At 32.3% G+C, this 16,044-nt stretch overlaps 1 protein-coding gene across 2 annotated transcripts in view; it reads left to right on the top strand.

Annotated features, from left to right (window-relative positions):
* LOC118188083 (corticotropin-releasing hormone receptor 1-like) overlaps nucleotides 1–16,044 on the top strand; it is a 568,128-nt gene that overhangs the window by 432,127 nt on the left and 119,957 nt on the right. For both annotated transcript variants that reach the window (XM_085817427.1, XM_085817428.1), the window contains one exon: nucleotides 10,632–10,726. In XM_085817427.1, the coding sequence (XP_085673553.1) occupies nucleotides 10,632–10,726 (95 nt within the window). The remainder of the gene's footprint in view (nucleotides 1–10,631; nucleotides 10,727–16,044) is intronic.

The following is a 16,044-nucleotide window of genomic DNA, read 5'->3' on the forward strand; positions in this document are numbered from 1 at the left end:
GTGTGTCTTCCTCTTTTGAAATATACAATAGTTTTCCTTATTTGAACAAAAAACAAGGTAAATGATTTTCAGTTAAATAAACTTCAAAATTTTACAAACACATAAAAGAAATATGTTTTGATCATTAACCTTTTAGAGTTTTAGAATGAATCCTCTGCAGTATCGAGTATCTAAAACGAAGAAACATGTAGATTTAAACTAATTATAGAGAAAATATGGATATATTTGAGTTGATAACATTAAATAGATATGCAGGTTTTTTTAAGATGCAGAAGTAATAATTAAGATTTATTCACAGAAGGCGAATCCTTTCATATAGATTTCATTACAGTTAATGATAAATATTCTCTATCAAATAATGTTTAAATAAAATATTCTCTATCAAATAATGTTTAAATAAAATATTCTCTATCAAATAATGTTTAAATAAAATATTCTCTATCAAATAATGTTTAAATAAAATATTTCTTTCAGGTTTTTAGCTTTTATTTAATTGCGTTCTTTTAGATATACTGAACAAACCAAATTACAGGCTTCTTTAAAGCGAAGACAAGATAAAAAGAAAAGGTTAAATGCGAAACAGCGATCTTAAAATTTTCATAATAGTAAACTCAAATGAGATATAATTGCACTTAAACAAATATTTAATATGTTAGGATCACATAATAGCAGTCTCGTCAGAGAAAATATACCACGAAGAAATACTGGCTTAAATCCAAAAGTAACTGAAAAAAATATTTTAATGAAATTAGTCCAATGCCCTGCGGCCACTGACATTTTAAATTGATTCTAAAATGTGATAGTAAATGTATGTATGATAGTAAATAGCATGGACAATGTATTCTTGTTTTCATTCTTATTGCACATAAACTAATAAAGTGAATATAGGCATGAACTGGTAATTGAAAAATAATAATGACTGTAAAAATTTGTCAAGAGAATAAGACGTGGGAGGGTAATTAATATCTAAAGCACAGTGCAATAAATTTACCAGAACGTAACGTGGAAGAAGGCAAATTTTTGTTTAGTACAATAATTTGTTTTATAGTACAGCTCAATCTAAGCATTTTAATAGAAAATCTAAGCATTTCATATATTACGTTTTTTTGAATAACTCATGAGAGCTATTTTCCACTGTTAAAATGGGTAATACATTACATTAATCAGATAAGTACTCGTGTATTACAGTACACAATCTTTAACATAAAAGGCGATGCAATAGGAAGGACTTATTCAAATGAGACGAAAATCGGTAGATGTGTTGTTGTACATATATCAAATATGAAACACTAGTAGTATCATAGGAACTGAATAATTTATTCAAGAAATACAGCTACGATTGAAAAACAAAATCTATAACGAGTGTTGGAGAAGTACGAAGACAAGCAGTAGAAAGCTTTGCCATGTACAGAGCGACATTATTCTGTGTAAGCCTAGGGGTCGCCAAAGGAAAGCCAACACTACGGAGTGTAGAATCGCGTTGATATACCGCCGTGCTGTAAGGATACCAAGGATGGCAACCAAAGGGGTTCGGTATCAAATGAAATATTACCCCATACCATAACTCCTGCGCACTGTGAGGCGGACGACAGTCAAGTGAATATCCCATTTTTGTCCTGGACTTCTACGAACACGTCTTTCTTGGTCATCCGGGCTTAATTCGAAGAAATAGAAAAATCATTACTGAAAACAAGTCTACTCTATTCAGTAAGAGCGTCCAGCACCACTGCACATGTGCCTAGCGGTGAGGCGCTTGCCAGTGAGGATTAGTGGGCGCAGTGGCCAAACCATTGGACCTCAATTCCCGGTCGCTGAGCCGCGTATCAGTGGTTACTGCAATCACTGGATTCCAAACATGTTCTAGGGAAAATTGGTTTCAAAAGAAGGATATATATATATATATATATATATATATATATATATATATACAGATTTTTTGACATGTTTCTTTAGAAAATGTGTTACAGTCTTGAGATGTTTTCATTGCCAAGCATTTAGACATTTTGCGCGTGAATGTATAAATCAGTATTTTTGTGGACATTGTAAACAAAATCATGAACAACCAAAAGCTAACTATAAAGAAGGACCCTCCTGCATAAATTGCTTGCGATCCAATTTGGATGCTAGAACGCCATATAAATTGGATCATCACAGTGGATCAACCTTATGCCTAGCTTATAAAGCCAATTTGAAAAAACTCTTGGAGCAAACTAGTATTTAATATTGACCTTATAATTATGCTATTCACTTATAATTATTGTAATTCTATTCATGTTTTTCATAAGGGTAAAATTGTAATTGTTGTCATGTGGATTAAGAATATTTTAAATTCATGTGTAATCTTTAATAATGGAAAAATAGCTGATGTAAAGATATGTGAAAGTTTCACTTGGATATTGATAAATAATCCTGATTTGGAAATGTTATTGTTTTGAATTAATTTTTTTGTTAATGAGCACTAGAGTTTTATTAAAGTGATACGGACGTTTTCAGGATAATTATTCAGTGTTCTTCTCATTTGATAATATTAACAGTAATTTGGAGAACTAAACCAACTTTGTTCTCTGGCGTAAAGTCACAGGTATCCCGGTTAAATGTCTCACCGCTGATAAAGACGCATCAGAAGTGTTAAGTATCAATTGGACGATCCCTCTGTTCTCACATTCTGTTGTCGCTCTTAGCCGACCACTACTAACACCTTCTAGACAGTTACACACTTCTAGATGAAGTTGCCACTACCCTCTTGAAGCTGTATTCACTCATTCCCTGAAATATCGTCGAATGGTGGCTTTGAAGCAAATGTCTGGTGGTTAATGATGACGTAGGGCAGGGCACCTGATTCTAACATAGGTAAACAGGTTTATGTCTCATGCCCTCTCCTATCCACGGCAACACGTTCCAAAGGCAAGAAGTGTGCCGCTTCGAGAGTTTATGTATTTTTAATATATTATAAAAATCACTGGCAGCCAAAAGTTAATCATATGCATATTCTATCATAACGTATGAAAATACGAAATTTCGTTTTATTTGAATAACTACTCTTTGGTCGTAGCTTCTATGTTATAGAGTATAAATACATATATTTAATATTTAAAGTGCTTAGAGACGTTTTGCGTCTGTTTCTTCATAATGGCGAAGATCAATTATAATGCGTTATTGTTTAGACATGAAAATTAGCTCCTGAGTAGCAATTTCGTAGTTTATTTTTTGTTCTTCAGAATGTGCTAAGGATAAACTCTGAAGAACTGCTGAAACAAATTGGATGTGTCCAGTGTTGGGAATTCCTGAACTTAATGCTGAGTTATTTTTGAATGGATGATTGGCCATACTGTCGAAAAATAGAGTATTTCTGCATACACTGCAAGTGTTAGATCTTCATTTTTCCCACTTTACTTAAAATACCTGAATGTTCAGAGCTCTCCGTAAAATTGCTTAGATAATGATATTTATTTGCAAGTAACATTTTCAGACTCTCCCGTGAAATGATGTCAAGATTGTATACTGCATTTATGTAGCACTTAATGCTATGTAACATTTTGTAAAAGTGTATTGTAAAAATGCTTTACAATACACTTTTACAAAACTTTATGGTGGACTATTTACAGAAAACTGAAAAACAGAAGTAGGAAATGTTTGCATACTTGGTATAAATAGCTATCATCCCTCCCTTAATAGCGCAATGGATCAAATCCCTAAATATTAATATTTTCGCCCTGAGTTCGAATCTCTAGAGAAAGATGGGCTACATGGCCGTTTCCATGTATTTTCCTATCGGTGTCGGGTACAAAGCAAGGTAACAAATAAGAAATACAAATTATGCGTTGAAAAGTTTACTAAGACTATATCTATCATTTCCAAAATTTTGGTTTAATTTTTTTATTATGTTATGCTTGTGAATACTATGTTTCATTCTTGTATATTAAGCTGTATAATCTTAAACTTATTTCTAAACAGAAAACAATGTGACAATCGGTAGACCTGTGAAAATGAGACACGCGACTTTGCATCAAATTACAGCCATTTATCTCTTTATTGTTCAAATTAGAGCCATTTATCGCTTTACTGTGTACGAAGTATATATATTTTATTTTATAACTGGAATGTAATAATTTCCGCCATAATTTGAAACGAAATCTATTAACATGTCAGTGCATCTGTTCTGCAACGTCATACATTTCCAACATGCCTTTCAAGTTATCAGATGGCTTCTGACTTTATTGAAATATCAAGAATCAAGAAATGATGCAAACATTTGCCCTCGTATTGAGAGAGAAGGCCTATTTTAACCATTGGGCGGAAGAGAACAAAGCTTTTGTGGTCTTTGTTACGTTCTAACGAAATTTATTGAAAACAGCACACACGAATTTAAATGAGAAATTAAAGCTCCATCAGGAAATTACACATTTCTTAAGGAAGGGACAGTTTCCAAATAAATAGTGCTATAGAATATTGGAAACAGTCTTCCCTCAGGAAGTGAACATTTTTCTTTACTCGAGTAACGTTCATAATATTTTCGGTCGAAATGCAACAGCTGACACCAAAGTTTTATTAAAAATGATACTTTCTCATATGGAATTCATATTCAGCGTAATTTCTGCTACGATATGATTTTCAAGCGAAGAATTTTAAATTGAGGAATGCTTTTAACGGTTAGAATTCATAGTCAATCAATTCATTACACACATATATCTATATAATACCTTATACATGATGCAATAAATAAAGTTACGTTTAATTATTAAATAGTTTAACAAAATTATGTTAAATAAAATTACAATAAACACCCTTGGTTCGATTACGAGGGAAATTAATTAGCTGCATGTTTGCCTTTTGATGAAAGTTTTTGTTCGTAACTCTAACTCAATCCAATTCTGGTTTGAAAAACACCATCAGATATTAATATGTGGTTACTTCGCATGTTTTATCACAACTAGCATTGTATAAAATAAATTTAAAATATATGTTATGTTAGTAATACTATGTTATATTTCTACAGCATGCAGGAATCTAAAAGGAAAACGGTTACGCGATTGACGCCAAATAAATGAGATGCTGAGAGGAGGATTACGGGAGATTTGGTTCAGGGAAAAAGCCCGGAATGCCTACTTATTCATCTAATAAATAAGGCAATCGTAGTATTTTCTCTGGAGTTTCTTAATCGTAGTATTATAAAGACTGACATAAATTTTGCAAGAAATAGTTGCAAAAGTTCACAATTTTTGAAATCTTTGCTTGAATATCATTAATTTAATTTTTCTAATGCTTCTCTTAAAAGTCTTTTGTAGAAACTATTGTATACGGTATACAAACAAAATGTTTCTTTTTATATCAATAAATTTAACAATGTAAAATGTATTTTAAACATTACTAAGCATAGTAGCGTAACAAAACGCAATGCAATAACAAATTACTTTGATAAAAAAAAAAGAGAGGCAAGTCTTCACGAGCTAATTAGCGTAACTGCTTGCTGTTGGATGTGAGAAGTTTAAATGCAACAGCACATAAAATCCTCCGTTCCTTATACAAGGTGACTGGCTTTTAGCATTGTATAAATAGATCAAATTTATTAATTATGAAGTATGACCATAAAATTCTTCCGTATAATAGAATTGAAATAAAAGCATAAATATAAATGATGGTAAAATGCACCTGAAATTGTGGATTTTATTATTATTATTACATTTCTAATTTTCTTATTTTACACAAAACTGGAAGATGCCACAGCTTACTTAAATATAAACATATAATTTCTTGGAAAAATCAACATTAACTAACTGATGTATTAATTCACAAATGGTTGAAGGGATGCTTGGCAATTATTTATAAAGGAAATCTTTTCATTGATAAAGACTACTGACCTTTTTGAAGAGCGTTAAACATTCCATTATATTAAAAAAGTAAAACCTCACTCCATTATATATAAAGTACAAATAATAAGTATACATGAAAAATTTAATATTTTTCATAAGGTAAGAAGCCTTCAAAGTTTATCTTAGCTAGTTTCTAGCTTTTTCTAGCTTTCTCACAATTATGCATCAATTTTAACATTATTTACTATATTCTATACCTCCTTATCAAAATAGTTTCTTTTCTTTTTCATGTTCAGATCATTCTCAAAATAATTACAAAAATTCTTAGTAATAATTCAAAATTTTCATTCTAAATTCAGAAATATAATTATTTGACTTAAAAACATTCCTTAAACATAATTTAAAAATGTTAAAATTCTTTACTTTCTTTGCTAAATCAAATTATTACAAATAAAATTTCTAATACTCTTTCATATAGTAATACTACATTTTTAAAATCCAATTTTTTAGATAAAATATCAGTTTTTAATGTAAATTCAATTGTAGAAAAACAGAAGTGAAAATAATTATTTAAAGCACATTAAGCATAATTTTCAATCCTGTACCATTGAAAAGATCTTGACTAATTTATTTATATAACATCCGCAGGAAACGAAGAGTAAGCAGGCAGTTCGGTGATTTTTAAAGAATTTTTTTTAAAGAATTTTTGAAGACATCGTTAAATCACTTTATTCTTGACGCCGAAACCCAGTTTGATGATTCACTTTATAAACAATAAGCGTGATTATTTTTTTGTATGAACTGATAGGTTAAATCGGAGTTTCTTAAACTTTTTTCAGTCGCGACCCCCTTATTATCACTGATATTTTTTCGCGACCCCCAGGACCCCATAATATTTTCAAAACTTTTGTGGGACCTTATAAGTATTGCGCAAATTCGACACACGCGTGAGTAAAACTGTCAATTTTTAAGCTTTTACTGTAATATACTATTGTAGTTTTAGGTCATTAACTTTAATTTCTAATTTTAAGACAGAACAATGTGAAAATTTTAAATAAGTAACAGACGAAATAACAGCGTCACGTGCAAAGCAAGGCAAATGAACGTTTCTATTTTAAAACGAATGCGTCGTCACATTTTCGTTTTTTTCTTTGTCTGTATTGTCTTATCTTTATCGGTTTTTAGATATATTGTGTAAAAATATTTGGTAATTGTAAAATTATTATAATAAGAAATATCAAAACTGCTAAACTTTTGGCGACCCCCTATTGCAGGTCCCGCGAACCCGTTGGGGGTCGCGACCCACAGTTTAAGAAACCCTGGGTTAAATGATACACTATTAAAAACATCGCAGTAGAACAATGGTAGAATTTGGTTTTACTTCTTATACATACATTGCCTTTAATTTGTCATACAAGCGATGATTTGTAGAGCAGGCTGAATAGGTTTTCCATTGAGACATAAATTTCCCATTTCGCATTTGAGAAACCCTCGTCGACTGATTAATGCAATATAACGCAGAAAAAAAATTAGCAGACGTGGCTGGAGATAAAAGGACACAGATTATTTATATTTAGTCTTCTCAATTACAGATCATCTCTATGAGAGCAATATCCATAGCACAATTCTGGATTCCTTAGCAATGAAACCACAATTCTGTATTCCTTAGCAATGAAACCACAATTCTGTATTCCTTAGCAATGAATATTCAGACAATTAATGAAATAAAACAGCAAGGTATGCGTGCCTAGCTTCAAGCGAAGCAGGAAGAAGGTAGCTATGCATCAGCAAAGCACTAAATATAAAATGCTTCCTTAGCCTCATTGGCTGAGAGCTTTTTGCATTGCAACAGCATTACGTAAAGGAAAAGCCTACCTCCATGCTTTGGATGGACGAAAAAGATGATTTTTCTGGAAATAACTCCTGCAATGAAAGATAGCAAATGTACTTTACTTGACAAGTGTACTCTTCTGGAAAAAACATGTGTACTTTCCTCGATGAAGTTTCACTCTTTGAATGTCATGAGATGAAAAAGCTGGAATTTCTTCTGTAAATATCGGACGTAAAACTTTCTTTTGATAGTATGCTGAGTTGGTTTTAAATTTTCTTTCCCATTATTCTTTTTTTTTTTAAATTTTCCATTGTAAGGGAATCCTGCAAAGATTGCATATCTTTAATTAAATATTCTTCACATTGACGGAACCAAATTCGTACATTTTTTTTCCTCCTCGGCTTCGATAATAGATTATTTCGTGTTGTAGTCATTTAGTAAATCCATGCTTTCTCAAGGGTCACAAAATACTTCCGTTTATTTCCAGCTAAATACTTTTTATTCTACAAATTGTTCTGCGTTGAGCCACACTCCGCAAAAGCTGGTGAACATTATGTGCTTTAGGTTTTTAAGTTGTTTATCTTGGTTCATTACTTTACTTACTGTTGCCATAGATTTATTTAAGGACTTCGCAATTGATTTCGGCGTCAGCAGAGTTTCTCTTCTTACCGACGATTTAAGGGAACTTGATTTAAGGGATTTAAGAGGACCCCAAATCAATGAAATTACCGATTTTTCAGTTCTGATTTATTTAAATACTAAATGAAGTTGGGAATTTTTTTCTCTTTTAAACTGGCAGGTTTATATATACATATATGTATAGCTCATCAAATATTTTATGTGTATTTTCAGTCAATTTTGATATGCTTCATGAAAAACTGAAGACACATTTATGATAAGACACGAACAGAAAAAAGTGGCGTAATGAAAGTGATTAAGTTCTTGACTGCAATATTATTGAAAATCATGCTGGAAGAAACTTTAAACTCTTTAATTAATTAAAATACACCTAAATTAATTTATAATGCAATTTATATTCAAGACCAAAGTGCTAAAAGAAGAGAAGAAATCACATAGGTTACTGAGAGGTTTTAAATAAAATGTTTTAAACCCGCTCAAATTTGAAATTTTGCTTTTTGAAAAAAAAAATGAATAAAACGACAAATTAATAATATTAATATTGATTTTAAGTATTTTAGAAACTATATTATAATTAATTCATGTATTGAAACTATTTTCAACGTGTTTTAAAAAATACAAACAGGTAAAAAAATTCTATTTCATTTTATGACTTTCTTTGCAATATTTCTATCCAGATAAAGATTTAAATAAAAGCGTGTAGTTTATGTTCATATTAATCAATTCATAATGCTAGGTTTTATTATATATATATATATATATATATATATATGTACTGTAATTCTGTAATAAAATTCTTAAATTTGAAATGATTTAATGACTATTTGTACAGTTTCTAAACTGCGTTTTCTCAGTTGGCGTTTTTTCGATAAATCCTTTTACTATATGTCCAAAAAATTATACTGATGTGGACTGAATTATTTAATACTTTTACTGTTTGTTTAAAGTTATATACTTAAAGAAATAAAGATGGGTTTTGTAAAATACTGAAAAGAAAAATATACTGGAAGTAAAATTGTGTAGAGAGGAGCTTTAATGTCTTTTCGAAGATTTTACACAAAGAGGAGCTTTAATGTTTTTGTCAGAAACAAATACATTAATTGCAAAATACATTAATTGCAAAATCAATCCTTAAAGTTATTAAAAAGACTTTAATAACTAAAATTTTTAAAAAATGGGGGAAAACATTGAAAATTGTATGAGAAGAAAGACATTTTAATTGTTAAATTTTTCATAAAAAATTAATTAAAAAATTACAAACAAAAACCATTTTTCAGCTTAAAACCATTTTTCAGCTTAAAACCATTTTCTCTTATAAAAACATTTAATAATACTCATAAAAAGTAGACAAAAGTTCTTAAATAAAAAAATCATTCAAAGGTACCGAGCCCCTCTAACTTTAGAAACGTTAAAAACAGTAAGTACCCTTTTTAGGGTATTTTTTTTTTTTTTAGTTTTCTTTCCATGTAGAATTAATAATAGAGGCTGTACCCCTTTGCGATTAGTAATATTGCTTATTTTGCACTTCGAAATTTAATGTAATATGTCGTTCTCCTATTTTGGTTTTTCGTATTGGCTATTTTCTTTCTTTAATTTAAAAATTATATTGCATTTCATTTTAAACATTTTTAGGTTTCTATATTTGCAAATCCTAGGAAATTTTGCTTTCTCCTTAATTTTGCTTTTAGAATTGTTTCATTCTTAGTAACTTGTTTTTTCTACCACTTAAAAATTCTAAGTTATAATTCTAAAGAAAAATCGAACTTTTTAAAAAGTATTGTTCTTTTTAAATTTTCATTTATTTTTATTATTGTTAATTACATACACACTTTCATTCGAATTGCGACAACGGAAGAAATTATATCTTGATAATGGCCTTTTAATATATTTTATGATTCTGAAATGCATTAAGTTTTGCATCATTATATTCTCAATTATTTTGAATTTAAATTTAGTAAAGAGTTTCTTTGACTATATCTTTGCAATGCACTCAGGCATAATTCAGAAACATCGCTGCGTTGATAATTATTTCGCTGCTTTTTGACAAAAACCAAGGACTTATCAACTGTTATTTATTAATCATTACTTAATGTATGAGGAATTTTGTTTCAGTTTAGCCTTTTTTCAGTAGCCTTTTTTTATTTCATTTGTTCCTAATTTTTTGAATTAATTCCCTAATTTTTGAATTCAAAGTGAAATGTGACAAGTAGCATGGAGCAGTGAGTTAATTTATTCGTTTTGTAAAATTAGATTAACTTAAGTTTTAAAAAATTATCTGTCTAAGGAATATAATGCATAATTTGAAATAACTTGTGTAGGGACATTAATTTGCAATTTTTCTTATTCTCTAGAGGCAAAAGCTTTCAGAATCTGCAATGGAACTGGAGACTGGTTATGGGGAAATTGGACCAATTATAATGAATGCTTGAACTACTATCCTACGGAGGTAAGGCTTCAAACAAAAATTGAATTTTCTTCTATTTCATGAATTCACTATTATTATAGTAATTAAAAGACAATTATAAATAAAAAATAAGCTTTAAGAGAGAGGCAACAATAGAAAAAAAAGTAAATGCAATTATATATTTAATGAGCAATTTGCGGGAAAAGAAATACAGCTTTAATGCAGGTGGTAGGTCTTACTTCATGCAATGTGAAAATGCTTTTCCAATAAGCGAACGTAGAGTTATTTAGAAAAACAGAAAACATATTTATGACGAAATGCGATTTTTTAAATGAAATTGATGAATAATCTTATTCCATGTCTCTAACATGGTATGATACTGTCTGCACTGCAGCGTAAAAAATTCAAATTAGAAAAGTTACGTATAGCTGTGTATGAGAGCTTCGGCTTTCTCTCCTGCGCTGAATTACCATGGAAAGTTTTGCTTCCTCCTGGCAACTTCCATACGTAGTTTCAGAATCAAAGGCCATTTATAACCTTATACGTTTACAGTTAATCAGATATTTAGAACTGATTTAGCTTATCCTTTTTCTTCCATTTCCGTTGCACTCACGCATTCTCCTCCGGCACCATTTCGGAATTATATTGGTCTTCAAATAGCTCTTGACGGGATCATCAGCAGTGAAAGCTGATCTGTCGGTGTCTACGCACTCCAGAGAATACACAGTCTTCGATAATGGAGATCTGCGTATTTTAATACGATGATCTCGCGATGGTAAGCAAATTATTTTCGGCCTAGGCTCCTCCACCTCCTTATCGGCCTGATTACGCTTCACCTATGGTCTGGTTATCCACAAAGTACACTGGGCTCGTATGTTGATCTAGTGAGTACGCTAAGGATGACTTCTCTTCCTCAAATTTCTGAACATTCCTTCAAACCTTGCAGAGACATTAGGTATTTTGGATGCAGGAAAGATGAAAAATGTGCAACGCCTTCTCCGAGAATCGAAACACGAATCTCTGGAATACGCGCCCAGCATGCAGACCGCTATACCACGAAGGCACGCTAAGAATGTGGGGGGAAAATACCTTATAACCTGAGGCCTTACCTTTCAGGCGTTCCTTCTGCATGTACACCCCTTTCCTTCAAAAGAATGATATCACTTCTATCACAGAATGCCATCAACTGGTCAACATTTGTGGAAATTGCCTAAGCCATTTTTTTCGGCAATTACGCTATATTTTCCTTGTATTCACGATTACATACGGACCTTCGAACGTAAGGTCAGATTTACTTGTTTCTTGATCTTTGCCAACGAAAGTGTATATTTTATTTTTAACTCATTATCTCCAATTTTTAGAAAAGCCTATCTATGCCTTTTATCGTAATATAGATTTCGCCTTATTCTTTTATTTTCCAAAGATTTTAGTGTCTCATAAATTAGCTTCTAAACATCTCTTTGTTAAATTTTTGTCTCTCGTTCATGAATATAAAAAATCGATTATATATATTTATCATTATTTTTCACGCGCTTAGCGATATTTGACTAAAGCTGGTCACAGCTTCTGAAACACATCACTGGCTAATTGGCATAAATTATCTAAAATTGGTACTCGAAAAATAAATTCATCTTTTTAAAACTGTATTAGCCTACCTACGACGTAGTGTTATTAAATCACACCATTTGAAAAATAATACTTGATTGCTAACAAAAGACGTGATTTATTAACTGGTCGGCGGAAATTTTAAGTACTTATACACTTCTGACACGTAACACAGTTCTGGACATACTCACGCTGTAATTTATTATAAACTTTCTGAATTATTTTTTGCGCACCTATGGGTACCGAAATCGGGCTATCATGTCTTTCGCTGTGTATTTCTAATTTCAAAACAGCTGAAATAACCAGTCTTAATTCAAGATTATCACAACAAGATGGAACAAGGATAACATCACAAACAAGGATAACTTCATAATGTTTTATCCTACCTTCATTTACCACCTCATTTACTTCCTTAACCCGCGAGCACACGCGGCGGGTATGTCATACCCATGTGCATTTTTCTTTTTGTATATTTCTCGCCCATTATTTCATAAAAGGTCGAAACTTGGTGTAGCTGAGTTCAAGGTCACATACTTAAATGGGGGAAATTCCTGAGGTGGCAAGTGCAACGGTTTTTTAGGAACAGCATTGTTCGGGCATATCATACCCGTGCATGTACTCGAGTTTCTCAGTGAATCATTTCGCACTTCTCGTTTTCAAGTTTTCAAGCTTTTAGTATAGGTTTTTCTTGAGTTGTGAGCATGGCGCCGTATATTCCTTACGATGAAGAGATGAAAAGATTGAGAAATCTCCTTGAAACAGTTTCTTCTGATGAGGATTCATTTAGTGAAGAAGAGGAAGATGTTGATGACGAAGAATATAATAGTAATCACACCCATAAAGAGTAGTGATTCAGATACAGAAACAGAAAATGAAACTCTACAATGTAGCAATGAGTTTTTATGTTGGAAAAAATGGAACAAAAATAAATTCCGGACTAATGTTAGAATTGGCGCCAAAAATATTATAACTAAACTCCCTGGAAATACAAAGTATTCTAAAGACTTCTCAACACCTTTAGATTCCTTGTCATTGCTTATCGATGAAGATATGTTAAAACATGTAGTTGACAATACAAATATTTATATTGATTCCATACGAGAAAATTTTACTCGTAAACCGGATGAGTACTTTTCTCAAAGCCTTAGGAATGCAGCTAATAGAAAATTTTCAAAATGAACGACGGCGAGCATCTGTGGTTCCTGATTCTGGACAAACACTGCTCACCGATGAACATGTTAACAATGAACTGTCCCCCAAAAAACCTAAAATGACTTACAAGAGGTGTACAGAGTGCTCCAAGAAAAAAGATAGAAAGACTAGATTCATTTGTGAAAATTGTAGCAAAAGTATATGTATAGAACATATGACCTCATTTTGTAAACAATGTTCAAGAAGTAAGTAAATAATTTTTCCTCTCCTTATTGTTTCCTATTTTGTCTAAAATGAAGTAGTAATTTGGTTTTACATTTAATTTCTTTTAAAAAACGATTAATTTTTTTGACAAATTTTTAATTACAATTTTTTTATTCGGGTATAACATACCCGGCGCGTGTTCTCGTGTTCGTCGGATCGGTGCGTGTGCTCGCGGGTTAAATTTCTCTGGGTTAATTATATGTATACATTTCTCCAACCTCGCGATCCACTGTAAAAATTGCTGGACAAGGTTTCTTCTCTGGCCTCTGGTTCCTTATGGAGTTATCACATCTAACGACGCATGAGGCTAAAAGAAGCTTTTCCGAGGAAGAGCTTGTCCGTCGCCTACCACTGGACGGGTCCTAACTGAAACATGCCTTGTTGAACGTTGTATCTCGCCTAGCCACGCGAGACGTTCTGAATTTGAACTAAAAATGTTTCGTTTGAAACATTGTCTCTCCTGCGATTTTTTTAAAGAACTGGTTTTGGCATAAGTCAACCAATTAGATATTCCGAAGATAACTTTTATTTCAAATAGGGGCTACATCCATTACAGGAGTTGGCCACTGCTACGGATGGAAGCGGTGGTCGCTTTGTTATAGAGGCACCTAATATGTGGACGACTGTTGAATTCTATGAAGAGACAGACACACCAGACCATAGACCTCCGACCCAGGTCCATATTCTAGAGGACCCATACAGAGTTCTGATATCCATAGTCCGTGAGACCTCATCTTCGCGGGTGCAACCTCCGTCTGGCTTTTACAAAGCATTGGGCAGAACTAAAACGTTGCTATGTTGAAACTCTGTCACCTTGCCTCCGGGCACCACGGCATCGGCAAAACTATATTATTGTGGTAGCTCTGTCCACTCTGTCAGCCCTTGCCACGAGAACTGAATGGGGTCAAATCCCCGCGAACTCGGCCGACGATCTCCTATCTAGTTCCACCCCAGCCGAAGGAACAGACACAACAGTACCAGTACGGTACCTGCCAAGCCTGAACAAACTGAGTACAATACTCGATTCTAGTCCAGTGAAGCCAAATTATATACCCCGTGGTTGAGACTGCCTAGGCGCAGATCCTAACCATTACTATCCAGGCGTTCGCCTGAGTCAACCCCCCCCGGAAGCGCCTATGAAGAGACAGAAAATTTACATCCATACCTTCTCCGCGATTCAAGCTTGGGCCCTTTGTTACGACAGCGTCACTAACCACTTTCCCATCTCGGCGGCTATCCCGAAAATAAAATTTCTGAGAAATATTTCTTTCAATGAGATGTTGAATGTAGCTTGTAGATCTGATACCGGTTTTAATGCTTACAGGATATTAAATGCTGTGCGTTATTTGTGCATCATTGCCCTTTTCCTCTAATACGTATTGTATACCATGATGAGATCCAGTAGGATAATTCTTCATTCTATAAGACTTTTATTGTCACGTATTAGTTCTATGAGAACGGTAATGAAATTAAAATGCTCCTTTACTTTTTCATAATACTGCAAGAAATTTTGGCACGTAAGTGCCTTCTCTGACGACTACGCGCAAAATGAATGATCTTCCACATCAACTTTGGTAAGAATATCTGTAGAACCGTATTATATATCAGAATCCTGTTCTTTCAATACTATTTTGAACTAAAGCTTAAGCGCTCAAGTGGATCAAATTGTTGTTTATTTCTTGTGTAACATATTCATGCTAAATTGGTATTATAGACTGTACTAATTTAAAGCTTAATATTTCATTCTTAATTGAAAAGATTTTGTTTTGCATGTAATACTCACGAAAGAAAAAACCGGATACTTAAACTATCAGAGAAGTATGTACGTATATTAAGTGGTTGCACTTATACCTTCTCAGTAGAGCTATAAATTAAACTGCAATTTTTGAAGGACATGTAATTCATAGATGGCATTGTGTTCGACAAATTATAACAATCATTAGTGAAAAATTGATCTTTTGACAAATGGTACGAAGCACATTAGAAGTAAATGGGATGTAATAAAGAATTGTTATTACTGCCATAAAACAGAATGATTTTAAGAAAGCGTATAATAAAATAAATGCCTAAGTTTCACTGCGAAAACCTGGAAAAAGTTAAAGTTGATATAATATACTGCTTTTATTGTTATTAATAGTGTGTTGCCTTTATTGTCTGCGATTTCTTTTTTCTGAAATTTTGGGTAGATAAAACTTCATGGTTAATTCGTAATTTGATTTTGAAGGCTTTCGGTTCCCAGATATTTTTATATTTACTACATTTCTTTCGAGGAACAATCTGCTTCCAGCAGCTGCGATATAATTCAAGTACGATTTTATGAGGTTCACGGCCGCATTTTT

The sequence above is a fragment of the Stegodyphus dumicola genome, chromosome 5 (assembly GCF_044657685.1).
Source record: "Stegodyphus dumicola isolate Sdum_Otavi_A_Nest chromosome 5, ASM4465768v1".
NCBI lineage: Eukaryota > Metazoa > Arthropoda > Arachnida > Araneae > Eresidae > Stegodyphus > Stegodyphus dumicola.